Source organism: Acinonyx jubatus, chromosome E1, assembly GCF_027475565.1.
Source record: "Acinonyx jubatus isolate Ajub_Pintada_27869175 chromosome E1, VMU_Ajub_asm_v1.0, whole genome shotgun sequence".
Classification (NCBI taxonomy): domain Eukaryota; kingdom Metazoa; phylum Chordata; class Mammalia; order Carnivora; family Felidae; genus Acinonyx; species Acinonyx jubatus.
This window is the reverse complement of record NC_069397.1, coordinates 698,200-725,592: the sequence shown is the minus strand read 5'-3', so window position 1 is coordinate 725,592 and position 27,393 is coordinate 698,200. Positions and strand designations below refer to the sequence as shown.

General features: G+C 58.1%; 1 protein-coding gene across 15 annotated transcripts in view; it reads right to left on the bottom strand.

The window, feature by feature from the left end:
• The window catches only part of KIAA0753 (KIAA0753 ortholog), a 39,156-nt gene that overhangs the window by 3,605 nt on the left and 8,158 nt on the right, over nucleotides 1–27,393 (bottom strand). For 6 of the 15 annotated variants that reach the window (XR_003416622.2, XR_008294371.1, XM_027047417.2 and 3 more), the window contains 15 exons: nucleotides 25,335–25,917; nucleotides 22,770–22,876; nucleotides 21,249–21,311; nucleotides 20,634–20,849; nucleotides 18,717–18,927; nucleotides 17,206–17,438; nucleotides 15,580–15,746; nucleotides 14,182–14,301; nucleotides 12,914–13,003; nucleotides 10,449–10,527; nucleotides 9,454–9,534; nucleotides 6,691–6,858; nucleotides 5,771–5,852; nucleotides 2,610–2,733; nucleotides 1,980–2,204 (listed from right to left, as the gene is read on the bottom strand). Coding sequence is in view for 6 of the 15 variants with exons in the window: in XM_027047417.2 (XP_026903218.1) it covers nucleotides 1,980–2,204; nucleotides 2,610–2,733; nucleotides 5,771–5,852; nucleotides 6,691–6,858; nucleotides 9,454–9,534; nucleotides 10,449–10,527; nucleotides 12,914–13,003; nucleotides 14,182–14,301; nucleotides 15,580–15,746; nucleotides 17,206–17,438; nucleotides 18,717–18,927; nucleotides 20,634–20,849; nucleotides 21,249–21,311; nucleotides 22,770–22,876; nucleotides 25,335–25,917 (2,549 nt within the window). In the remaining 9 variants the exon portion in view is untranslated. The other 9 variants (XR_008294368.1, XR_008294367.1, XM_027047423.2 and 6 more) reach the window with 8 other exon arrangements.

The following is a 27,393-nucleotide window of genomic DNA, read 5'->3' as shown; positions in this document are numbered from 1 at the left end:
ACCGTTCCCTTCGCTTCTCTGGGATGTGATTCTGGGCGCGTGGTGTGGAGGCCGCCTCCTCCTCCTCCTCCTCCTCCTCCTCTTCCTCCTCCTCCTCAGGCTGCATGGGGCAGTGGCCCAGGCCCTGGCGTGGGCTGCCCGTCTGGTCACAGCTCTGTGGCGCTGGGGGCGGGGCCTCCGCGCAGGCCTGACGCCCTCGTCCTTGGTCCCAGCGCTCGGCTCCCTCGTTGGTTCTTTCCCGTTTGCCGTCCTTTATGGTTTTATGCCTTTCACGTGGTCGCCCGGTGACGTGGCGCCAGGCCACGGATTCAGGAAGGAGATAAACACACGGCTCCCACCTGCCCTCTCCCCACAAGTCTCCGCGGCCGCTGGTGAGTCTGCTTCCCCTGAAAGCGTCCCGGCCCGGGCCCCCTCCGGCCAGCACGCTACTGACACCCAGCCCGCGTCACCTGCTCCCTCTCGTCACAGGAGCAGCACGTTTCTTCGGGCGTGAGGAGGGTGGACACGTTACAAGCAAGAGAAGGGCCGAGCTCGCTCCCCTCCCCCGAGAGGCTACCGGACGGAGTCGGCCGTCCTGGCTGCTCCACCAGGGCCCGGTCAGCACGGGCCTGTCCTTGGGAGCGCCTGCCCGAGGAACAAGGCCCAGAGACAACAGAGAGCCGGAACGTTCGATGCACGGTGACCTGAGGGTCAAGGGCACCAGGGGAGACGTGTACAAATCATTCCTTCCACGCTCAGGCGGTGCTGCCCTACGTCCGGAGAATGACGAACGAAATGCGCCACGAACCACGGGACGGGTCCGTCTTCCCCGGCTTGCTGTGGATTCCCCATACGCCGTCAGCCTCACGAGCCCTGGCAGCTTTGGGGACACGGCGCGCCAGTGAACACGAGGACCGGCGGCGGCCTCCCCTCCTCCCCAGAAAGTAAATGAGCGAAGGTCTCCACGCTCTGGACGGCACCGCGTCAAGGGAGGTCTTGGCACCTCAGGGTAAGCCTGAGGGGCCGAACACAAGTGGTCATCCCCGATCCCACGCAAGAGCCCACCGCGACGGGAGACGGGCGCAAAAGTCTCCAAGCAGAGAAAGGATGGAAGAGCGGAGGGGAGACGGCCACGACCTGGGGAGGACAGAAGGCAGGTGGCGGAATCGGAAGCAAGAGGAAGCCGGAGGGTCTGAGGAGAGCGATGCCAGGGAAACGCGAGCTGGCCGTCCCACCGAAGGGGACCCCTGGCAGGTCCAAGCCCTGCGAACGACGGGGGCGGGCAGAGGCGAGGGGCTGGGAGCCGGTGAGTGTGCGAGTGTGCGGGAAGGCCGGGAAGTGTGCAAAACAATCAGCAGGTGAAAGGGGCACCAACTCCACCAGCCTGAACCTGCCCGAGGAAGCGCAGGCCACAGCTCGGCACCCGCTCAACGGCGGCGGGCCACAGGTGTGCAAGCAGCGACGCCCAGAAGGAATCTCATTTGGGGCTGTATTTAAAAGGAACGGATTCAGGGGCGCCCGGGGGGCTCAGTCGGTTGAGCATCCGACTTGGGCTCAGGTCGTGATCTCGCAGCTTGTGGGTTTGAGCCCCGCGTCGGGCTCTGTGCCAACAGCTCGGAGCCTGGAGCCTGCTTCGGATTCTGTGTCTCCCTCTCTCTCTCTGCCCCTCTCCCACTCGTGCTATGTCTCTTATAAATAAATAAACAAACCTTAAATAAGTAAACAAATAAAAAACGAAAATTTGGATTTACACGTCTTTTGATGAACCATTTGAATACCGGAAAAGCCTCCGTCCTCAAGTACTCCAGCAGCCCCACCCGCGACCTCTGCACTCCTGACCGTCTCCTGCCTGGTAGCGTTCTGTGTCCCGTCACTGACCTGACGGGACGCCGTCTCCCCCACCCAAATAGGCGGCGAGCAGAGGAAGCCCTCCGCCAGCCTCTCTGTGAGCTGAGGCGCGGCACCCGCTCCCCAAGCGGAGGCCGTGATGCTGTACTGACCTCTCGGCCATCAGCCAGGGGTTGAAGGCGCCCACGGCCTCGTGCGCGGTCATGCGGAGATACTGCTCGAAGCGGCTGCAGGAGTCGCGGATGCTGCGTCGCATGCCCGGGGGCACCAGGAGGGCGGTGCGGCCTTCCTGCCGCAGAGACTCTTCCGGAAGGGGCGGAAGGGGAGCCTCCCTCTTCTCAGACTCCTCGCCAGCGTCCACACTTGCATCCAGGGAGCTGAGGGGACAGGTGGCGAGTTCAGATGGCCCACGAGCAACAGCGTGCCGTTCCTCCCACCCGACGAGCCAGGGCTAGTCTTTCTCTCTCCCCCTGAGCAAAGCCAACACCCCCGCGGCCCCCGACGCCCGCCCCGTGTGGGCATCGCTGTCCCGCACGCCACGGGGCTCTGGGGGCAGGTGTGCCACGGGATCCACACAGCCGGGCGGTGCTGCCCTCCGTAAACACTGCCTCCGGCACGGCGCTCACCGGCCCGTCTTACGGCCTCACCGCTTCACCGGGCCTCCCTGGAGCTCGGCGAGATTGGGCCCCAGGCCCCGAGAAAGGATTTCCTCGTCTTGAGGGAAGCAACGGACTCAGGCGTCTCACAGCACCGGAGGCCGAAGCAACCTGGGCGCCACTTACTTGCCATTGCGAGGTCTTTCCAACACAATGATGCTCGCGCCCGGGTCTTTGCGCGCGGGGCTCTTTGTGGTCCCGACTGGATGAGGAGAGAGAGGCCTTTCACCTACTGCCAGGAGCGTCTGCTCTAGAAGAGAGGCACACAGCGGCCGCAGATAAACACCAGCCCACGGGCCCTAGAGCCGCCCCAGCGGCCAGCCCGTGAGGTCGCCGCTCGCACCTCTCCCAGCCTGGCGGCCGGCAGCGCAAACTCGCTTGTTTTCAAGGAAAAGGTGAATTTAAAGGCACGACGAGGAATCAGTTTTAAAAAACCATGGGCTCCTGGGGCGCCTGGCTGGCTCAGTCAGCCAAATGTCCGACTCTTGATTTCAGCTCAGATCGTGATCTCAAGGTTCGTGAGTTCGAGCCCTGGGTGGGGCTCTGTGCTGTCAGCTCAGAGGCTGCTTGGGATTCTCCCTCTCCCTCTCTCTGCCCCTCCCCACCCCCTCTCAAAATAAGTAAACTTTAAAAAAAAAAAAAAAAAAAGAAAAGAAAAGAAACCACGAGGTCTTCTGGAAGCATCCGTGACCTCTGAGAACACTCCGGGAAACGGTGGGTGTCAGGCTCTGTGGGCGCTGATTAGGTCCGGCCACCTGTTCGAGGAGTCTGAAGGGGTTGGGGTCGTTTTTTAACCTTTAAAGGGTTTCATTATGGGGGAGGGAAAAAAGCAGTTACATCTCAACCCTGACTCGTCCCCGGGACGAGTCTTTTGCTGGCAGAAACCTGCACGACGACGGTGAGCGTGCGAGCCCAACTGCACTGCGGGCTTGGCGGCTCCAGTGAGCGGTGGGTTATTTATAAACTCAAACGAATCAAGTGCACTCCAGGCACAGAAGAGAACGTGTCCTCAGGCAAGGAGCGTCCGTGAGTCCAACCACTTCCCCCGATCCACACGAATGTGCCTGCGATTCCCACATCAGTCGGTTTCTGTAAACACACGACTAAAAACAGTTTTCGATTTTTCACACACCGAAGAGAGAAGATACGGGAGTAGACACCGCACTCTGCAAAAGCCAGCTCTAAATTTGGTTTTGTGGTGCAACTGAGCACAGCGCCAGACTGACCAGAAACAGGATTCTCACTGGGATGCAAGCATACAGACCCTGATCTCGGCTCTCAGGGTCCCACAGAGCGCACTGGAAGCCATGCGGTCATCAACGTGACTGGTGATTTAAAGTGTCCCCGAGAAAGGAACACGGAGCCCTTGATAAGCCGGGCTTCTGCACGAGGCAGTCCCGCTTCGGGGCCAGGGGCCCAACCACGGGGCGACCCCTGCCCCTCCTGTGCCTCTTCTGCTTCCACACGGCGGACTCGCTAATAAGCGGTGGCTGGGAGGTCCCCCTGCGAGGCCCGCGCTAGGTGTGCGTGGCAGGACGCACAGGGAGGAGGATAAACTCTGGCCCCAAGAATCCGTGGCGGCTCAGCCGGAAGAGGAGATCGGCTCGCAGGTGAGGGAGCACGGGTGGGGTCGCATGACCCCCACTTCCCGAGCGTCCCCTGTCCCCTGCCCTGTGACGGTGACGGGGGTTTGGAGGGCAGACACTGCCACAAGCAGAGAGCCGAGCCTGGACAGTCACAGACAACGCAAAAGGACCAAGTCAGCACCATGTTTGCACAGCTCGTCTTTCTGCCAAAACTCGACATGCCACACGCTCGGTCCCGGCTGACGCCCCCGGGCTCCCGTTTCGGAAGCTGCAGGGACTCGGCTCGGCGGCGAGCCTCCCACCCCGACACGCGGCATTCACTGCCCGTGTGACAGCGCTTCCCTGCATCCAAGAGGGGGACAGCCACTGCTACGAAACGCGCGTAAGTATAATTCTCAGAGGTGAACAGGAGAGCGGACGCCTTCCCAGCGACCGGCACGAGAACAAAGGGACCTTCCCCTCTGCACACGTCACAGGCACTTTTCTTCAGGGCAGATCGCCGACCTACACACACGAGCTAAAACCGCACAGCTTCTAGAAGGAAACGAGGCTCTCTTCTCAACTTGGGAACAGGCAACGATTTCCTAGATCAGAAACGGGAAATCTATACAAGAAAAAACCTATGTTAGACTTTTCAAAATTAAAGATATTTGCCTATAAAGAAATACATTTGAGAAAATACATAGGTGAGCAAAACACAGAAAATGTCTGCAAACGTCTGTGGAGACTTGTGGCTGCCGGGGAAGGGGAAGCAAGACAAAACAATTTTTAAATGCACAAAACATCTGGACACCTCACGAAAGAAGATATACCAGTAGCTAATATCAATAAGAATCACTATTCCTCAAGGATCTGTGAACTTAAAGCCACAATGGGACATCAGCATGTGTCCATTAAAACGGCTACAATTAAAGACCGCAAACACGCAACACAGGACAGCGCCTCAGGGAAAGACTTGGCAGTTTTTTACAAAGTTAAACACATACCCAGCCCCATCACCTGGCAAGTCCGCTCATGTGTTTATCCAAGAGAAGTAAAAACTTACGTGAGCACAAACTATCCATAAATATACTCGCAGTACATGGGATCCCCCGTGGACAAGAGCACACGAGAGCATGTCCACAGGGGACCGTCGTGGACAAGAGCATGCACACACACGGGACCCCCCCCCCCACCCCTCCCATGGACAAGAGCGCACACACACACAGCATCCCCTGTTTGTGAAAATTCTAGAACTGACAACTTAGCCTGCAGTGCAAACAACACACTGGGTCCCGGGGTGGGGGTGCCGACTGGAGAGGAGCACGGGGACCCTTCCAAGGTGACACGGTGGCCCAAATTCTGACAGGAGTTTGGGTAACAAGGGCATATCCATTTGTCAAAACCCATCCAATGACACAACTAAGATCTGTGCTTTTTATTACACGTAAATTTTATCTCAAAAGGAAAAAAAGTCTGTAAAGACACACGAAATCCTAGCTGCTGAGACACACGTTGCAACATTCAGGACCGTGCCTGCCGGTGCCCGGAACTTTCTCTGGAAGGTGCATCCAAAAACGGGACGGACGGACGAAGAGCAGACACACCATAAAACGAATGGAGGCTAGAAGGTGGCAGGTATGCGCGTGTCCACTGCCAAGGCTTTTCAACTTTCCTGCGTGTTTGAAATTGTTCAGAACACAATGTGGGGGGGACACTCACCACTCTTCCCTTCCTGCATCCACAGACGGGGATCAGCATATACAATTTCATTGTATCTTCGGCGAACCATCTCCTGGTATTTCTTCAAAAGAAAAGAAAAAGTTTAAGTTACGAGAAAAGATTAGTTTCATTACAAAGCAGGTATCGTGGTTCAGCAGGCCCCACTGATACAGACACGGCCAGAAATGGGCATGTGCCTGGCCAGGAAGCAAGTCAAGTTCACGAGGCAGAGTCTAAAAGGAAACGAAGTGGTTAACCTGACGGATGGAGACCAGCACTGTCCGCGAGAACTCACTGGCAAGAGGGAGGCGTTCCGCCTGCCGCTAACTCCTGAGCCCCCAAAACCCGGGCCGTGTGCGTCAATAGTCTTCCCTGATGTACAGTTAGGTCCACGCGAGTCTACAGACGGCCACGCTGGACACGGCAGGTCCCACGTTACCCCCGAGAAGGGAAGTCGGTTCCGTGATCACTAAGTTTCTACTTAGGGGCAAATCCAGGATGCAGGCAGGAGGCAATGCTGCTGTGGGGGTCCCGAGCCCCCAGGGGACTGTACCGGCCGCGGCCACACCACTCCCAGCTTCGCTGTGGGTCAGCGCCCTGCTCTGGACCGTCCAGGGCCTGGGCTGGCTGATGTCTGGGGCTAAAACCCCAAGAGAAAAGAGTCCCAAAGCGGAGCCCCAGATGCTAAGCAAGGAAGGATGGTGTGATGTGTGGGGAGACCACGCTCGGGGCCGGAGGAGTCGAGGGGCGCAGACTCTGGTCCCTGTGGTTCTCCAGCTGTCCGTCGGGGGCACCACACTTCACTTCCTGAGTTCTGTGTCGGGAGGGCACTGACACTTCAACCCCATTGTGTCCGAATCACCTGACCCCGGGCCCTACACTTGGCTGCAGGTGAGCTGGGGGGCGGCCCCTGACCTCACCTCCATCTCCTCCATGCGCAGCATCATGGTGTCCAGAAACGGGCTGTCCCTGCCGCCTGCCCCGGGGGCCCGGGCTTGCGACGCCAAGACGTCACAGCGGAGCGCGGTGCCTTCCAGACCGTCGCCCTGCTGGCGGAGGCTGCCGGGCCCCCCGTCCGCGGCCACAGCCTATGAAGCAAAGCAGGGGTAGAGAGGCGATGAGAACCAGTGGGCCGCAGGGAAGCAGCCCCGCAGCGCGTCCACGCCGCCACCCCCCCCACCCCTCCCGTGGCCACGCGCCCGAAGCCGTCGCGTCCACACAGTCTCCGCCACCGCCATTCAGACGGCCGCACTAGCCAATCACCGTGCTCGCCGTCGACGACAAGGCTCGGGGTTGCCGCCCCTGCCGGTCGGGAAACGAACGCCTTCCCTGCGCTACACCCAGACACGGCCGGTGTCTCGCGTGTCCTGTCCCGGAACACGGACCTACACGGATCTATTCCCTTCTGGTTCAACGCTCCCGTGACAGGTTCGCGACAGGTTCGCGACACCACGAGGGCCCTCATCCTGCGCCACGGGCCTGGGAGAGCTTGCCTGGCGCCTCCCGCCCTGCGTGCGCGCCCCAGTAGGCGGAGCGCCGCTGCGTGCGCGCCCTTGACTCTCACGTGCGGCTGGAACATAGAAGGTCTGCCGGAAGTGACAGCGTTGGGCCCTGGACGGGACAGTTTCGGGGCTGCGGACCCTGGCTCGACCCACAGGACGCGTATGCACCGTGGTCGAGCCCCCTGCGCCTCCCTCTCACCCTCGTCCGCCCTGCGGAAACACACGTCCGGCCTCAGAGCTAGCAGGGTGGGGCACGCACGTGTGCCCGGGGACATGCAGGGAACAGTTCCCGCCAGGGAATCTGAAAACCTTCCAACAGATCACAGGGGGAAATGTATCAACGGCCAATAATGACAGAAGGAAATGCCCAACCTTAAAGTTACGTACAATCAGGTGAGTAATCAATACAATAAAATTACAAAAACTCTAGAGAAAACGAACCCAGGAACTCAGGTCTCCTTAATGGAGATGCGTTTGCACACGTAGCCCTTTTCCTCCGTAAGGACCGTGAATCAAGGATACCGTGTGTGGGGGCACCTGGGTGGCTCGTCAGACTCTTGATTTGAGTTCAGGTCTTGATCTCACGGTTCATGACTTTGAGCCTCGCGTCGGGCTCCGTGTCTCCCTCTTTGTCTCTCCCCCTTCCCTGCTCATGCTGTCTCTCTCAAAAATAAATATCAAAACAAAAATTAAGAAAAAGAAAAAAGAATACCACGTGCCCTTAAAAATGATAAGGATGCTGACTGTGCCCTGAAGTGGAGGCATCGCCCCAAGGTGAAGAAGCCAGGTACAGAACAGCATACGGTGCTCGTTAGCTGGGTGGTCTAACCTCTTACACTTCTGCCGAAGCGTGTGAATCTTTAGGCAAGTGCATTTCAACTTCTGATTGGGAAACAAAAAACAAAGAACAACTTGTGCCTTCTGGAAAGACCCACTCCAGGCGCTCAGTGGGTGACCAGAGCGGCAGCAGACGGACGCACGACGCCAACGCCTCCGCGAGCTCTTTCCTGGCGTCGGAGGTGGTCGCGTCCACCAGGAAACCCGTCGGGGTTGTATTTCACTGGCGGGGTGCCACCGGTGAAGGTCTTCTCCGCTCTAGGATGGGCCTTCTGACGGTTCGTGTCGCGGGCCCCACGGGTTCTCTACGACTTAACACGGAAAACGAGACTTCCTACAGTGTCGTGCCAGCTTCGATGAGGTTTCCTGCTCGTTCTGCCCCGTCATTTACACACACAGACTCCCGGGTGCCGCGGGGGGCGGTCTGCGTGGCGCCGACGTCTAACCCCGAGTACAACTACCCCGCGTGGCTCTAACGGCCACGTCGCACCCACACAGCAATTCTCAAGCGCCAGGCCGGCCCGCTTGCCACACGCGGACTCGCCGACAGCGTGGGGGGTCACTCGGGACACCTCCCCGGTCAGGCGTTCTGCCGGGAAGGGAGCGGCACGTGGAGGCCACGCTGCACGAGGCACAGCCGGTGGGCGCAAGCTAAACGCAGGCCTTCCTCTTCTGCTCGGCGCAGCCTCACCTCACATGCGCCTCTGTCACCAAACGCCGGGGTGGTAAAACAACAGTTGTGAAGATCGGGCGGTGGCGCGGTAGGGAGGCCCCGGCCCGGCCCCCAGAGCACACCTGCCGTGCCCTCGTCGGCCCCAAGCACGCGCAGCAGGAGCGTGGCGGGAGCCGCCAGCCAGCTCCCAGGCCCACACAGACTCGGCAGACAGGCCGGCGGTGCCCACCTGACGGCCCGAGCCCAGGCAGGGCAGGAACGGTCCCACGAACGCGGGACACAAGTCCCCCGGAGGACCGCGCGACCGCGAGACGTGCTTCTGTCTGTTCGGACGGTACCGCCTTCTCCCCGGCCGGCTCTTCCCCGAGCTAGGCCAGACCCCGGTCGTTATCAGGCGCTCTACATGCGCTCTCCTGACAGCGCGTGCTGGGCCCTCCACACAGAGACCGCGCCACGCCCGAGCAGAGCTGGGCCGGATGGGAGGGCAAGAGGCGGCCAGCGCCCGGCCATGGCGTGTCCTCCGGGAGAGGACGGAGCCACAGACAGAACCCCGTGGCTGCAGAGGTTGCCGTGAGCACCAGGGGGCCTGACGAGTCAGAGGAAAACCGACGTCCTGAGTAGGATCTGCCAGTGCGGTGACATCCCCACCGTGGCCACACCGGTGCACGCACCTCGTCCGTAGGCCGGGCTGTCGCCGTGTCTGCCGGCGGCCGGTCCTTCGGCACCTCTGCTTCCAGTGAAGAGTTGACTCTCTGTTAAGACAGACAGGCACGTTTGTGATTACACAAGTCTGCGGCCCGTGTGCGTACAGATGAACTGTGACAGGAACCTCTGCGTGGACCTGCTCATCAGCTTTGGCTACATCAGGCTCCCCAGCAATTCCAGGCACCGTGTCCTCATGAAAATAAACACCACGTGTGGATCCTGGTTTTCTGTCCCTTTTTTTCCTTCAACTTTGGAAACACGTCTCCGCTCCAGTCTCCCCAACGATGAAACGGAGAGACGGGACGACAGGGTCACTAAGAGCACTCCCAGTCCTGCACCCCGGAGACTTCCAGGGCTCCCAGCCCCGCACCCCGGAGATTTCTGGGGACGCCAATAATAATTACACATTTCTTAAACCAGAGGCACAGAACTCCGGGGCCTGTTCAGGGACCCAGAACATCATTCGTTCTGTGTAAGATCACGACAGTGTCCGTGGGCTCGTCTGTTCACACGGATGGCACCGTTTCCACGGCCGGCAGATCTGAGGGGCCACCTCCTCCTCAGGAGAGGGCAGCGTGTGCACAGACGCGGTCCCAACATCCCCTCCCTCGGGAACCAGCCAATCATTCCAAAGCACTGAGGCGAGAGTTCCCAGGACTTCTGCGGAAGCAGGTAACCGAACACCAGAGTCACCAACAGATCTATTTGATTAGGAATGCAAAGTGTCGCCCAAACTCGTTCCCCAAACTAGAAGCTCCCCTTTCTCAAAGGTGGGACTTTGTCTGTCTTCCCCTGGTCTGTCCCTCACAGACACCAAAGACCCATCAGTGGCGGCAGTGGATTGCACACACCTGCACGGGCCTGCAGGTCCGCGCGGCACCGCGGCCCCCAGCCGCCTCCGAAGCGACCCCCCGTCATTCCAGCACTTCCAAGCACGAGGAAATGAGACGCACTGGATTACCTGGGCCTTGACCAGGAGAGGCTTCAGATGCTCCAGAACCGCCTTCTCTACCTTGTCTGCTAACTGGGCAGCAGAGTCACTGGGTCGAGACAAAATCAAAAATTAAAATCAAAAGCAGAAGATACCCTATTTTGTGCATTTACGTACTACCCCGGGTGGAGGAAATGAAATGATTATAAAATCAAAGTGCTTCTCCAATCGTGAAGGCCACGCAAAGTCCCCGGGGGCCTCTGTAAAATGCAGACCCGCAGTCGGCCGGCGGTGTGAGGCCCGAGACTGCGTTTCCAACAAGCCCCCAGGTGGCGCGACGCGGCTGGTCCTGGACCCGCCCTGAGGACACTTCTTCACCTCTGAAGACGTACGTTGGGCTCTCGGTACGTTTTAAAAAATAACGGCTGCCTTTAAACAACCGAAGAGGACAGAACATGGAAGAAATCAAGCTAATCCTGCTCGGTCTCCAAACCCCACAATTGCGGAGTCAGACCTAAGCCCCCAGAGACAAGGAGAAGATGGAAAACAGGAGACAGAAGTGATGAGGAACTGAGCTGAGCCGAGAAAGCCGAGAGCACGCAAACCCCCGCGCGCCCCGCTGACCACACGGGTGCAGGGCTGGCAGGACAGGCACGGGGGGCCTGCGGGGCTGCGAGGTGAGTCCAGGACGGCTGAGAGGCAGGACCCGGGGGCCCTTCCCTGCCCGGCACAACTCACACCTGCCCGGTTCTGCCTCAGGACGTCTGGGGGCCCCTCCTCTGCACGAGCAGCCGCCAAACAGGGTGTAGGGGCAGGTGCCCTCCCGGAGAGAGGGGGCCCCGCAGGCCGGCTGGGCGCTCCGGGGACACCAGGTCTCGCCCTCCGGGGTCTTCTCTGCACACGCTCATCTCTGACCCGCCCTCAGGAAAGGCCCGAAGACCGACATGAGGGTCACTGGCGAGCAGTCCGCCGACGCGCCCCACGGAGTAGAGCTCGGCCGGGACGGCACCACAAGGGCAGGTCTCTGCGAGGAAACCAGCACACTGAGCGGCGCCTCATCTCACACGGGAACTCGGTCAGGATGGACGGCGGACAGGAAAATACGGCTCAGACTGCAGAGCAGTTGGAAGAAGACGCAGACGAACATCTCAGGGCCCTAGCGTTGGAGGGAACCCCTGAGACCAGACACAGAACGAGCTTAAGTGAAAAATAAAAAAGTGGGAGATTGGTCTTATCAAACCTTGACACTTCTTCCTCAACAAGATACCGCTAGGAAGCACACTCGCCACCGCGCCCCAGCTGCCTGACTCGCCCCTGACCTTGCCCCTGACCTCCTGGGACACAGGCCCGGACACACCGTCTTACACCAGCAGCTCTAACCCTGGTCTGTGCTCGCTTCTCAGATCTCAGGACCGCACAGCGTCCGTCAGGGATACGTCCGTAGGGACAGACATCCGGATGGAGGCGATGAAAGGTGAACAGGGGTCGGGACGGCATTCGCTCTGGGGAGGAGGGGGTGGCCGAGGAGGGCGCGTGGGAACAGTCCGTGACGGCCTGTTCGTGGCTGGAGCCGCTGTCCACGCACATTTACCACGTGACCGCTCGAGGGACAAGCGGGCCCAGTGGGCTGCAGTCTGGCCATCTGGCTGGGAGATGGTGGGTAGGAGTCCTAACGCCCTGCCCCGCCGGAGACAGTCCCATCACAGAGGCTTCGTAGGGACGTACGGCCGCAGGGCCCAAGAGCGTCGCAGGAGAATGAGCCCCTTCCGACCCTAAGGTCCCATGACTTCACTACCGATGGGGCCTCTTTCGAGCGGGAGGGACGAGCGTCCGTCCTGATGGGTGGCAGGATGCACTGTCCCAAGAGAACCCCACTCGTCTGACCTCGGGGCGAAGTGCCATCCGTCACGGCAGCAGAGTACCAACCTCCTCTACAAACCTCAAGAGCCCGCTCAGGCGACTTGTCTGCGCAGGGTGGACCCTGGAACGCCGTGTCTGTGCACTCAGCCGTGTGAGCTGGACACACGCATCCACCTCCTCTCGCCGAGAGCGGGGTCCCCTGGGCCAGACAGACGCAGGCCAGCCCCTCAGGCGGCTCCCCTAAACTGCCACCTTTGCTCAGTATCAAACTCCACACGAGACAGATACTTCCGAGCAAAAACACCACGTAAGGACATGCGGGCAGGCCCACGCGATCCGGGGCGCAGGCACGCAGACCGGCCAGGGCAGGCAAGCGCTCACCGCTCCTCAGGCGCGAACGCCACCCGTTGCTGCGGTCTGGGGTTCAGTCCCGCCCGCGGTCGTCCCACCAGAGCCCACGTGGAGCCGAGCGAGCCCAGCGGACGGGGCGGAAGGCCACCCGACGGTCCCCGGCCCGGGGGGCTTCCCAGGAGCAGACAGCCCGTCGGCACATCCACATGGGAAGCGTGAGCACCCCAACGGCCGCGGGAGGGGGCGGGCCGGACCGTGGCTTTCCGCACCGGAGGCAGGCTCACCTCTGCCTGTGCGCACTGTCCGCGCCCGCGGCTTTCACCTCCTCCAGCTCCTTCAGTGTTTTGTGAGCTTCAGCGTCGAGCCAGGCGAGTCTGGAGAACGGCAAACAGAGTGAGACCCACCCGCCCGGACCTGCAGGCCGCCATCGCCACGGACAGGCACCCTGCGGGTGACACCGCTGCCTGCAGAGAGCTCCCCGCCCGGCGCTCTGCGCAGCGACACTAACACGCGGAGGCCCTCCGGTCCGTGGGGACGGCGCCCCGGACGGCCCACAGCTATCCTCAAGAAACTGAGCCCTCGCCGTGCTTAGGATTTCCTGTCCGACCACCAAGTGACCCTGCTGCTGTGTCTTCCAGTTCGGACAGAGAGGCCCCCCCCCCCACCGCCCTCCGGAGGGCACGGTCATAGCCGAGTCACATGACACCAGAAAGGCAGAACAGACCCCGAACAGATTCGGGGGACGGGGGGCGGAAGGGCTTCAAACCTGCCAGTCAGGGTACGTGAACAGCATCCAAGTGCTTAATGGCCCACATTCATTTTTGCTTTCCCATAACACAGGGGCGATCTCGGCCACGCAAACAGAGCCCTGTCGTCACTGAGCCCCTGCAGGATGTTCTCACCTCACCCCCCACTCAAGTCCATCCCCGGTCCACGAAGCCCAGGCCTCTGCAGCAGGGAGCGGCCGGCCCCCTCCAGCCCTCACCCTCCCGTTCTGCCTCAGACCACAGACATGCCCATCCATGACTGCACATCACGGGGCTGGGATCGTTTTGCCCCGTTTCTAGAAGTGTTCACAGAGTGCACCGCTGTACCACAGACAGAACAGGAACTGGTGGACCACTGATGCACACACAATGTTTGAGTGAACGAAAGAAGGAGGATTGAGGGGCGCCTGGGGGCTCAGTCGGTCGAGCGTCTGACCTCGGCTCAGGTCATGGTCTCACGTCTGTGAGTTCGAGCCCCGCGTTGGGCTCTGTGCTGAGAGCTCGGAGCCCGGAGCCTGCTTCGGATTCCGTGTCTCTCTCTCTGCCTCTCCCCCGGCTCACAGTCTCTCTCTCAAGATAAAGACGTGAAAAAAAATTATTAAAAGAAAATAAGGGGTGAAAGGGAGGCTCGCTGTCTACCCTCTACACTTGGACAGGAAAGTCGGGGGTTACGCGTTCTATAACCGGCTTTGCGCACGTGCGCGTGCGTGCACACACACACACACACACACACACACACACGAAAGAAGAGTTCACTCAAAGATTTGGAAAACAGCGGCACAAACCTCATGGCTTCGTGCGCAACAGCACCTGTCAACGCACTGGCCTCCTGAGCCTCTTCCTGCTGGACAGACCGCTCTCTGGCGGCATCTCTGGGGCCGGGCCTCACCTTCAGCCAGGCGGCACTACAAAACACGGAGAGTCACGCCCTGGGGACCCCTCCCGGGACAGCCAGCCCCGAGGACACGGATGCAAGCAGGAGCCCGGGCTGGAGGAGGAGGGAGCCGCGCCAGGATCCAGGCTCAGTGCCCACGGAGATGCTTTCCTCCGCCCCCCACACGCCACCGCGTGTCAAGTGGAAGAGAGCTAGGGGTGAGCGTCAACAAAGCCCCGCTAGAACCCAGATTTAACGTGACCCAATTACTTTCCACAGTGCAGAGCGGCCCTCTCCCGCGGGCCCGACCCAGCACCATGACCCACCGCCTTCCCCGCGCTCCGCACACACCCAGGTCTCTCTGGTCTGCGGCATAAACTTCCACCGACTGACATTTTTTTGAGCTTCCACGTGAATTCGTGGCTTTGTGCCAGGACACGCACAAAAGTACGGAACTTCGAGCAGAGGGATAAATGCAGCAAAGCCCGCAGTGACATCAGGACGCCTGACTTGAGACCCTGCTCTACTACAGAGGGCACCGGACCCTCTCCGCGCTGCCGTGTCAACTTGAAAACGAGGGCGTATGGGCACGTGTGTCATTCACACGACACCGCGGGAGTCCCCAGGTGGGCCCATCCGCCAGGCTTTTCCCCATCACCTGCCGGCCTCCAGAAGGGTGGGCCCTCCTCCCCACATCCCTGCTCCACCACGCTTCCAGCAACTTCCGTCCCACGGAAAACAAACGCCGCTCTGTCCCGATCGATAGTCTCCCTCGGAGACTACTTCCACCTGACCGGACCCTGCTGCCCGGGAGGGCCCGCCTCGTCCCTGCGTGCAGTGGATGAGGGGACGGTGGTAACGTCCATATTACCCTCACGTCCCCTGCAGTCAGTGAGATCCGTACAGTTTTATAAGTCAGCATCTTGTCTTAGAGTCAGAATTATTTCTAAACATTCACTCATTCAGCAAAGATTGAGTGATAGCCCCCCAAGGACCGTGAGGGGTCAGGCCCCGCGCCAGCTGTGGGAGGCGCACGGCTCCTGGCCTCAGGTCACTGAATCCACTGCGTGGAGACAGGTGGGGGTGCGCCTGCGACCCCCACACGGGACCACACGCCCACGGCGGGTCGGGGCGGCCCGCTCACCCACAGCCACGGAGGAGAGAGGAACCGTCATCCTCTAGACACAAAGCGCTCACGTGTCTCTCACCCAGCTAAGCTTTTCTTCCTCACGGGAACCACGGCGGCCACTTCACCAGCTCTACGCGCTAGGTCACCCTTGACCCGAGGAGGGAAAGCGTGATCACGTACCATTTGGGGGACGCTGGCGGGGACGTGGGGTTTGGAGGCACCCAGGGGGCCCTGAGGTCCCTCACTGGCTGCTGGCTCCTTTTCAGCCTGGATGACACGGTCGTGCGCTGCAGTCTGCTTTTGCCGCGGCCTTGGGGCGGCTGACGGTCCTCAGCTCTGAGGGGTCCCTGTAGGAGAGAAACATGAACCCTGAAGCCAAATGCGTATCAAAGAGGCTCGTTTTAACCTCTGGCTAACGGGAGCTTCGGGCGTCCCCACGCTGCACCAGACCCCTGAATGGAAAGCACTGTGGCAAATTTGGGGGCGGGTGCACGTCACACTGAACCCCCCAGGTGGGGGCGGGGGTTTACAGGTGGAGCCCCTGGATTTGCCACCTTTTAATGTGTGTGTGTGTGTGTGTGTGTGTGTAACATACACGTATGTGTGCGTATGTGTGCATGTGTGTGCGTGTACAGACGGAGTCCCTGGATTTGCCGCCTTTGTGTGTGCGTGCATGTATATATAGCATACGTGTGTGTACATACGTGTTGCACATGTGCATAATATGCATGCGTGTGTGTGCGTGTACATGTGTGTGTCAGTCTAATATACACGCACGTATATGTATGCCGTATAATAAACATACGTATCGTGTGTGTATAACGTACACGTGTGTATTATGTATGCGTGATATACACGTGAGTTATGTGTGTGCGTATGTGTACAATATACACGTATGTATATGTATATATATGTGTGTGCGTATATATATTTATGTTTACGTTTTTCTCTAATTAAACAAACACAAAGAAGAGATCATCCGCATGGTATTCTTGGTGAAGACCCTTAACCTCTGAGTCTTAGGTGTCTCATCCATAAAATGGGAGCTGCTTTCCCGTGTTTCCAGGAGGCTGGACGGGCCGCTGTAGAAGCAGCAGAAGGCGCTCTCCAGGCTAACGTGCCGGCTGCCCTCGGACAGGCTGGGTCCTGACCTCCCAGCGACTGCCCTCCCCGCCCCAGGACTGTGTGGAAAGGAGCGAGACCTGACCCAAGCCAGGGTCTATCAGTCACCGTGCCTGGGGCCACCTGACCACACGCAGAGCAGGGTGGCTGTGGAAGCCCGCGCTCGCCCATCCAGTGGCAGGGACTACATGAGGGGTGGCTAGGCGGGAAGGCGGTCTTCCGGCTGGTTCGGCCACACTGTAAACAGAAGCTTAAAACGTAACGTAGCCTCAAGCCAGCTGGCTCCCAAAGACCCGCTGGAAAGCACTGACCCTTGGACGCCTTTTCATACCGAGTGGTTAGTATTTATCGATATTTATCTTCAGCAGGAACCAAATCTCAAGCCCCCCCCAACTTCACACTTCCAAAGCAGAAGCAGAAAAAACTGAATGCTAAAGTAGCCTGCCCAGTCAAGACCTCGGAATCAAATTCTTTCCGACCTCTCCAAACCAGGACGAGAGAGAACGTCTGGTGGTCACAGCAACATGAAAAACTGTTATCTTTTTTTAAAAAAAAATAAGGAAAAACTATTGGGAGCCGAGCAAAGTCAGCTCAGCCCAGATGGTGGGCTCAGGGGCTCCTCGGGCGGCACCGCCGACCAGCCCGTGACCGTGGCCGCGCAGCCAAGGGAGGGAGCGTCCCTACCTGCAGCGGCCCCACCGGTGCCTCCTTCTTCCTGGGCGGTATGCTCCCCGCCCCGGGCCTCCAGGCCGCTGCTCCCGCTCTCGCCACGGCCACGGGCTCTGCCGTGAGGCTCGCGCTGTGGTCCGGAGCAGGAGGGGCTCCTTCCGGACGGATGTCCGTGCCCCTCACACCAAGCCCATTACCGTTCGCGGACCGCTGGGTCGCTGCAGGTGCTGCCCCAGGCTGACACTTATCTGCAGGGACAATTCAGAAGGACAAACGGACGTGCTACTCAAGTTGGTGACAAGCGAGCGTCCCCTCAGACGAACTCCAGACCTCCAACCCGGAAACACAGAGGCGTTTTGCTGCCAAGATCACTCCTCGCCCTTGACTCCCACGCGGACCCACACGGGGAGACACCGAGGCTCACCTCCCACGTGCGCTCCTTCCTGTGACTATAATAATGCCGGCTCCTGACCGACCCCTTCTTTGTCCTCGATCACCCCACCTGGCTACCAAGTGTGGTTTTGCTAAAATGTAAATATTTAACTGTCACCTCTCAAAACTTTCACTGGCTCCTAATTTGACACAGAATCAAGTCTGAACTCCACATGACATTCAACTTGTGAGGAGAAAAGAAATAAAACCATCTACATTCAGGGCGCCTGGGAGGGTCGGTTGGTTAAGCATCCAACTCTCGATTTTGGCTCAGGTCATGACCTCACAGTTTGGGAGTTCGAGCCCCAGGCTGTCAGCGCAAAGCCTCCTTGGGAATTCCCTCTTTCCCTCTCTCTCTGCCCCTCCCCTGCTCACTCTCTTTTTCTAAATAAATACATACATACATACATACATACATAAATCATATGTACATACATACATACATACATGCGTACATAAGTTTCACTTAAATTTAAAAAGAGGAGAGGGCACCTGGCTGGCTCAGTCGGTGGAGCATGCGACTCTTGATCTCAGGGTCAGTTCAAGCCCCACATTGGTAGTGGAACTTACTTAAAATTAAAAAATTTACGGGGCGACTGGGTGGCTCAGTCGGTTAAGCAACCAACTCTTGATTTCAGCTCAGGTCACCATTTCACAGTTTGTACCTCCCTCCAATGGGGGACCCACCTTCACGGAAGACCCTCCCTCCAACGGGGCACCCTCCACAATGGGAGATCCTCCTCCATGGGGGACCCTCCCTCCAACGGGGGACCCTCCCTCCAATGGAGCACCCTCCACAATGGGGGATCTTCCTCCATGGAGGACCCTCTCTCCAACGGGGCACCCTCCACAATGGGGGACCCTCCTCCACAGGGGACCCTCCCTCCAACGGGGCACCCTCCACAATGGGGGACCCTCCTCCACAGGGGACCCTCTTCCATAGGGGACCCTCCCTCCCCTGTGGGAAACCCTCCCTCCCCTGTGGGGGATCCTCCAGCTTCCCACCCGAGGATGCGACTGGCTTGCTACTGGCTTTGGGGGTTCAAGTGCACCTGCTGTGGACCAGACACGCACAAACATTTCAGGACACATACCAGCAAGAAGCCTGTTTGCCCTGGAAGGTTGTCGCGCTTCCTGCAGAAGTATCTCCTTTGCTAGGAGGGGTCTCCTCTCGCCTTTTGGCGAAGAACTCCGCCATCTCTCCAAGGCCCTGTGGCCACCAACGGGAAACCTGGTCTGAACTTCCGGGAAACATTTCTTCACCTTTTTTGGTGACAGTTTCTTTTCCAGGAGGGACTCCAACGCCTGCCGCGAAACCAGTGTTCTCTTAGTGTGTCTCACAAAAGTCTGACTGCTGATCACAAAACTGAAAGCGAGGTCTCCGGATAAACGTGCCGTTAAACGGCCAACTCTCATGGTCGTCCAATTGTTGTTTAACTTAATCTGAAAACTTTTTTACTGAGGACATCTGTCTAATCAGAAGGATTCTGCACGTTCTTTTACATGTTTAGTTCGCTAAAACCAACGGCAAAAAGATAAAGAATGTGACTACTTTTAAAGGCAACCAAATCTTAAAAATAAGGATCACATTTTAGAAACTAACCGTAGTCTTCAGAACATAACGCTTTACAAGCATTTTAATTCTCAATAAACATCTCATACACTCCAACAGTATTTTCAGCGTGCAAACGAACCGCATTTTATATACGTTTCCATCAACTACTCCACATGCCCAGCGACCTCGGTCACTCACCCACCCCAGAGGGAGGACGCCTGTGCCCCCTTCCTAAAAGAGACGCACGCCCGGTCCGGACGCATCGGGCACAAGTGAGCATGGCAGGGAGACGTCCTCCGGGTGGCAGTGGGCCGTGGGACGGCACGGCTCCTCAACGAGACAGAAGGAACGTCCTGCACTACCGAGGAATTCCAAAGTCGGAGTGGGCGGACATCGTGTTTAGGAAAGGTTAGGTTCCTGTACCCCTGCAAAGTCGGGGAAAGCACCGGGTAGCCCCTTGAGGCCCTTTCCAGAATTGTAAACACGTGTCCTCCGAGCAGATCAGCGTGGCCAACAAATGTTTCTAGTGGGCAGAGCACCCGTGGCCTGCCACGCTGTCCGCAGGTCTGAGCCGTCCCAGAGCGAGCTCTCCCTACACCACCTGCAAACCACATGCACCGTGCCGGCTGCCGCAACGGTCAGGGCAGAGGGGCCACGAGGGCCACCGAGGGCGTCACCCACCCGGAACTCCCCCTCCAGCGCCCCCTCCCTCCCAGGTCACACTGACACAGAGCTCGCCTTCCGTCTGTGGGCGGACGTGCGGGGCAGTGAGATCCCTCTGGCATCTCGGTGACCAGTCACCAGGACACAGCGCTCCGGAAACCCCTGCAGCCCACGGGCCGCATCAGGGACGGGTGGCAGGCTCACGTGGTGGCACTCAGCAAGCTTCCGAGGGCCACGAGGACTAAGGCACTGTCACCGGCAACCACGCAAGACCCTACCCCATCCTGACTCGCACCTGCCGGCTGTGGTTTCCAGAGGTCTCCAGCCACAAGCCTCGAAGCTGTGCGCTCATAGACAAGTATTTCTTCTTGCCCCAAATCGACCTTTCTTGCCAATTTCTTCTTGCCCACTAGCTGCCCGCTGGTGCCCTCCTCCAAGCACTGACAGAAGACTGCTGTACTCTCTCCTTTCCTGTGCCAGTAAAATTCTTTCCCAGATGGTGTGGTCAGGGAATGGAGCGTTCCGGTTAATCAACGGACCCGGTTAACGGTCGCTGTGTGTTCTATACCGAGCCGCCCGTTTTCAAACAAGTGAAATGCAACTTAACAGACCAGACTGTAAAAGCCACAAAATAAAAACGAAGGGCTGCCCCCGTCCTCTGCAAGGCTTCACCGCTAGGCGGCCGGTCTGTCTGGTCGTCTCTGTGAATCCGAACGAAACCGGGCGATGGAAAACATTCCTTCCCTTAGACGCAAAGCACTCTGAACAAAACCTGGAGTCCGCTTCATCATACCTCGATTTGCCGCAGGATGTCTATGACCACCTCGGACACAGAGGAGTCGGCGTCCAGCTTGGCGGAGCAGAGGGAGAGCTGGCGAATGAGGCCGCCCAGCTCCCTGCACCGGGCAGGGAGGGGCCGCTCCCCGCGGTCGGCGAACTGGGTCACAAACACCTGCAGGGCCCGGATGGCGCTTCGGTGGGCAGCCGCCAGCCGGGACATCGCCCACGACTGGCGAGGGGGGACAGATGGGAAGTTATTTCGAAACTCAGAACTTGTCAACATTAACCCACCCTCACCGACATTTACGGCCTGTCTTCCTTCTACAGACAACTTTCTGTTGTGAAACTTCTTCACGGTAAAGGGGATTAAAACGTTGAAACCTTCTCTCATGGCAAAGGATCTTTTCCTTCCTGTTGTCAGTTTCTTACACCAGCAGCAACAACAGCAACAAAAATCTATTTTCAGACTCTGTTCCTTGGAAGGCGACCCCGAATTCAGAATATTTACTCTGCTCGGCCCTCACTAAGGCTCTGCAAGCGGGCGCAGGGCGCCCCTACACGGTACCCACCGAACACCGGAGATGCATTTACAAGGAATAAAGGTCAACCACACCAATCCGCAGCCTACCTTCTCGGTATGTTTAATCTTACGTGGACTCAATTTATCCAATTCTTCCTGGATTTCTTTCACCTGTTTCATAAAGGGGGAGAAGTAAAAACTCAGTATCTTTCCACACGACTTTTTGGTAAAAGAGGACACAGCATGTCTTGTCCAACTACGACCACTGTTTAAAGCACGGCACTTGAATTCACACAAGGCTCTTCACTCACGTACCCGGAGCAGCGCCCCGGCTTGGAGCCCCAGGTGGTGAACACAGCACAGTGCCCACCTTCCACCCCAGGTCCCCGGCATCGCGGGAACATAACATGAAGGAGCGAAGGTGGAGGCGGCCCTGGAAAGGGGGGAGGGCCACACCAGAGCACGCGGTCCACCCTGTGCCTTAGAGAGCTCCCACAGGGTCAGATGCGTGTTCCGGAACAATCTCTATGGCGGCAGTGTGGGTTCAGGACTGAAACCAAACCCCAGAAGAATACAGAGCAAAATCAGACTAGGGCACTTCCTTTCAATGAAAACATCCAGTTTCTGGTTCAAGCAATAAAGCCAACATGGGACTTAAGTGACCGGAAATGCAGTAAACGTGGATTAAAGAGTGAGGCACCAAAGTTAAAACAGACATTTAAGGGGCGCCTGGGTGGCTCAGTCCGTCAAGCGTCTGACTTCGGTTCAGGTCATGATCTCAACGTTCGTGGGTTCAAGCCCCACGTTGGGCTCTGTGCTGACAGCTCAGAGCCTGGAGCCTGCTTCCGATTCTGTCTCCCTCTCTCTCTGTTCCCTCTGCCACTCGTGCCCTGTCTCTCAAAAATAAATAAATGTTATGGGGCGCCCGGGTGGCTCAGTTGGTTACAACATAGAACTTCGGCTCAGGTCATGATCTCGCGGTTTGTGGGTTCGAGCCCCGCGTTGGGCTCTGGGCTGCTCAGAGCCTGGTGCCTGCTTCGGGTTCTGGGTCTCCTTGTCTCTGCCCCTCCCCCACTTGTACCCTGTCTCTCTCTCAAAAATAAATAAACATTTACAAAAACAACAACAACAGATGTTTAAAAACAATCTAGCTGCAACATAAAGAACGTGAATGTCTGTTTATCGCCATGAAAGGCATCCCGACACCCTCAACACGGCCCCCATTCCTCACCACTGGGTAAAGACAACCAGTGTTTACTGTTACTGCGTGTGCAGTGCGTCACAGACACGAGATTTCCTCTCGGGCTGTGGCTTGTAGCTGGGACGGGGGCTCCAGGGTACCTGACCGGCCTGTGTCCGCAGAAATACGTGCCGTACAAGCACTGTTTTCCGGGGAAAGGACTCAGGGCTTTTACTGGATTCCCAAGAACCTATGACCCCAAAAAGCCAAAAACCTCTAAACAGTTGGGCCGTATGCATGTAATACACAAACACACGTAAAGGCAGGTGGCAAAAGGAAAAGGAGTCATATGTCCGCACATCCAGGAGATTCGGCCTCACAAACGACCCAGTGTGCTAGCGCTCCAGAGACGGTGGGGCCCTGGCGGCTGGCGCCCCCACCCTCCGCACCTGCTGCTGCAGGGAGTACAGCATCCGGGCACAGCGCACGGCCTGTTCCTGCCTCCTGACGCGGGCTCGCTGCTCCTCATCCGGTTCCAAAGCTTCTTCCATTCTATCTGCAAACATCGTTTCCCCGAAAGTGGATTACTCACTACAGATGGAAACTTATAAAATTTTCAATTATTCCCAAAAATGATACAGTTGGAGACCTCTGCTTTTATTTAAAAAAAAAAAAAAAAAATGGGGCTCCCATAAAACACTTTTCACCGGCCAAGAAACGAGGACCGTGCGGGCGTGTGCGTAGCGCACGCACGGAAGAGGCGTGAAGGCCTCGGAGCAGGCCCTCCACGCGGAAAGGACCGCAACCAGACCCCAGTGGACAGTCTACGCCACCGTGAAGCGTCACTTACCGCTTTAAAATTTTTCCTATCGAGCCAAAACCTGTAATGCTTTCTAATTTCTCAAAAATCCTTTATCGGCTTATTTTTACGCTTGACAAGATTCCTTTGACACTTTCTCATCCTGAATCTAAAAGAGAAATCTTTGCACCGACACAGTAAGGCTGCTGGGCTGCCCACAGCCTTCACACGCTACTCACGGAGCACACCCTGGTCCACCGGGCACTCCACGTCCTCCAAACACGGGCTCAAAGACTCTGCTTCTGGAAGATTCCGAGGGGCATGCAGGCATCCCTTCCTCTAGACGCGGTTCCCAAATACGTTCATCCAAAACCAGCTCTTCCACAAACTCCAGCACACAAAGCCGGAAAAGCGACGTTTTCCTCGTCCAAGTGTAGTTTATAAACTCAAGTATTCAACACTTACTCACCAAAAAGCCAAATGACGAAAAACGTTCATTTTGAAAAAAGCAAAACTCTGAAATCGGGAGTTGTAGATACAGACGCTGTCTCCCGGGAGCCCGGGAGCCAGACCGCTTGGGTCTCATGTGGGCTCGCAGCACGGGCACCATAGACGTAGGGGACGGCATCCGGCTCAGGCGGGGGGGTGGGGGGGTGGGGGGGTTAACGGAACAGCCGGTGTCCGGCCACACCTGGGAAGCACAGCCAGGCGCGTCACAGCCCCTGGAGGGACCCTCGGACGGGGCGAGCTGCTCCCAGTCCGCAAGCAAGTGCACACACCTGATTCAAGTAGGCAGTGTAGGTTTTTGTACCTATTTGCTGTCGATCGTGGTGACGTTGTCTCTATAGTTTAGAAGGTATGGGGCGCCCGGGGGGCTCAGTGAGTTGAGCGTCCAACTTCGGCTCAGGTCATGATCTCACGGCTCTTGAGTTTGAGCCGTGTCGAGCTCTGTGCTAGCAGCTCAGAGCCTGGAGCCTGATTTGGATTCTGTGTCTCCCTCTCTTTCTGCCCCCCTCACCCACTCATGCTCTGTTTCTGTCTCTCTCTCAAAAATAAATAAACGCTAAAAAAAAAAAAAAACAAAAAAACAAGGTACGGACTTGCGACAACCTGAAATGTTGAACTAAAAAACAAATGAGCAAACACCCGACTCAGTCCCTCCCCAGGGCTTGGGGAGCTCTCTCTAGTGCCCGCGTCAGGCCGTATCATCAGAGCAGGGCCCTGTGGCTCTGTCCCCCAACAGCCCGGACTCCGCCAGAGCCCCGAGCAGCAGGAGCGCTGTTGAGCTGGCTCAAGGGTGTCCGAACCGCACCCGGTACCACGCTCTTCACGGAGACCGCAGGGGGATGTCCCTTCTGGCCCAGGACGGACAGGAACTCTTTTCCCCACGCAACTGTGTTTTGTCTCAGACCCTGTAAATTCTGCAACTGTTACTCCCCCGTGTCCCCCACCGTTAGCTGGCCCCATGGAAGGTCAGAAACAAGCATCACTTTTCCTGGCCACAACCTCCTCAGCGACGTATCTCTGTTCTAGCACATCCAATCACAGCTGGTTTTGTAAGAGGCACCTTGCCCCGCTCCTGACGCGCACACAAGACGTGCACGGAGTCACCTGCAAGGCCCGGGGCCACAGCGGACCCTGAGCGGATCCCAGCACCGGCTCCTCGAGCCCCTGCAGTCAGAGCAGCTAGCACAGCCCTAGCCCTCACGCCCCAGGCAAACGCGGGGCGAAAAGAACACTGAACAGCTGTGGAACCGGTCTGTGACGACCACGCGCCCTCCCTTGTGCCCGGTGGTCAGCGGTCAGACTTCCCACACGCTCCAGCCCCGTCACTGCCACGTTAAAACAGACTTTGTGGAAATATGCACACATCACGCTCCTTGTTCAACAAAGCACAAACAATTTTGCCAGAAAGGCTTCTGGATGAAGAAGGGTCGCCTGCATCCAGGAGCCGGAGGACCGCGGGTGGGGGGAGTCGGGGGGCCACCTGCAGGAGCGAATGGCCCAGGGGGACCTCTGCTGGGAGCAGGGGCCAGGCCGGGGCAAGGCTGCCAGGAAGAAAGCCCTCCCGCACGCGGTCAAAGTCCGCGTGCCTTGTCACCGATGCTCAGGCTCCTGGGGGCGGGGGTCCTGAGGGAGTGTGTGCTACCACCCCCCCCCCCCCCCCCCCCCGCTCTCAGCCTCCCATCCAAGTGACGAGCCCTGGTGCTCTCACCTCTTTTAATTACTTCTTCCATCCTACGGACGCAAGTGGTCAGCTCCTCCTGGAGTCTCTGCACCCCCATCAGGCCCCGCGGGCCACCCGTCCTGGCGTGCGGCTGGGGCCCTGGCTCCAGGGTGGGGGGCTGCCCCGGCTGAGGGGTACACAGGTGAACCTTCGCACCCGAGCAGGAAGCTCCCCGCCCGCACGTCTCATGGCTGCAGTGACACATTTCCCGGCTCCTTGCCTCCTTCCTCTGCTCCCTGTGCTCAGGCACCTTGTGCTCGGGGTGTTCCCACCTCTGAGAGGTTTGGAGCTCACTTCTGAGACGCTGCTGTCTCACGTGCTGTTCGAACTGCCTGCGCCTCACGTCCCTCTTGGCCAGGTGGACAGCATAGCTGAGCCTCTCCTCGGAGATGACGGAGAAGGAGGCCGAGCCGCTCACGTCGGGCCCGGCTCTGAAGCCCGGATCCCCGCCACGGTAGGACTCGCCGGACGAGTGCGTCAGTTTCTCGATTCTGATCGCGTCGGGGCAGGAATAGCGCGCGGCCAAGTTGCTGGAATGTGCAGGAACACTCCTGTTAAACTGCAGCTGGTTCTTAAAAAAAAGGCAAACAAAGGTGGGAGCGCGTGAGAACACACTGCGCCACGTGGGAGGGTGTGCTCTCCCCACCCGAGTGTCCCTGTTGAGACGCATTCTCCTTGTGCGTGGACAGAAGCGGCCACTCTCGCATGCCCCCGGCTCCCCCGTGTCCCCGCCGCTGCCCGGCAGCACGCGGGGTCCTCCTCCGAAAGGCAAAGCCCCACGCGGAGGCCGGAGAGCCCCTCGCGCCCTGGTCTCTGCCTCGCCTCCAAGCGCCAGGTTCCGGGAGAGGCACCGCCGTCCGTGCTGAGCCTGGCTGACGCCGCTGTGGACGCCCAGCCGCCCACCTGCTGGCCGCGCCACCCCGCCCTGCACCTCAGCACACCTGGTCCCCACGGTCCCCGCACGCCTCCTACGCGGGCTTCAGTTTTGGTCAGTTTTAATCCTGACACAAGTGAGTTTTGTTTTGTCTTTCCCTTAATGAACACGGGCACTTCCGTAGCCTACTGTTTTCATTATTTTCCATGGCTGCGCTTTCCAAACTCCCATGAATGGCCTTTTCATGCTCAGCTGAACTGTAACCCTATTAACCATTTGCACGGTTCTCATTTTTCCACCAACAGACACATTACTTCCATTAATATCGCCACGCATTTATTTTCCCTCATTTTAAAGCATTTCCTACGACGAAACACCTGTTCTGGGATTACTGAGTCAAGGGGAACGAATGATTTCACAACCACAGGCCCCATGCAGCAAACGGCCCCGAGGGTCTGTGCACACTCCATGATGCCTTTAATCTGGGACGGCCTCTGGGCTCTCGTGAGAAAGTGCACACGTGTGATCACGTGACAAAGAGTCACTTTCAGATAAACCCCCCGTAGGGGCGCCTGGGTGCTCAGTCGGTTAGCGTCCAACTTCGGCTCAGGTCACGGTCTCCCAGTTCGTGGGTTCGAGCCCCGCGTCGGGCTCTGTGCTGACAGCTCGGAGCCTGGAGCCTGCTTCGGATTCTGGGTCTCCCTCTCTCTCTGAACCTCCCCTGTGCGCGTACTCTTTCTCTCTCTCAAAGAGAAATAAATACTAAAAAAAATTTTTTTAAAACACCATAACCAAAGTCAAAGATCTGAAAACTTAGAAGAAAAGTATTTATAAATACAAAGTGTCCCCTATATAAACACATGTTTAAAAGGGAGGTGAAAAAAGATCACAACAGTAGGAAATGGGAAAACACAGGAGCAGACCAATTATACAAAAAGGTACAAACATGACACTGTAACATAGGAAAAGTTGGTCAATCTCATAAAAACACAAATTAAAAACACACTGAACCAGCAGCCGACTGCAACAAGGGAGAGGGCAGGCGGTGCTGTGGCAGGTATAGCTGTAGGCAGGGCCCAGCCCCGGGGACAGGCCCACAGGCACTCCCCCCCCAGCCCCCCACAGCCACCACACTGGTGACAGGGGTTCCCCGCCCGGCCCCAGGGACAGGTC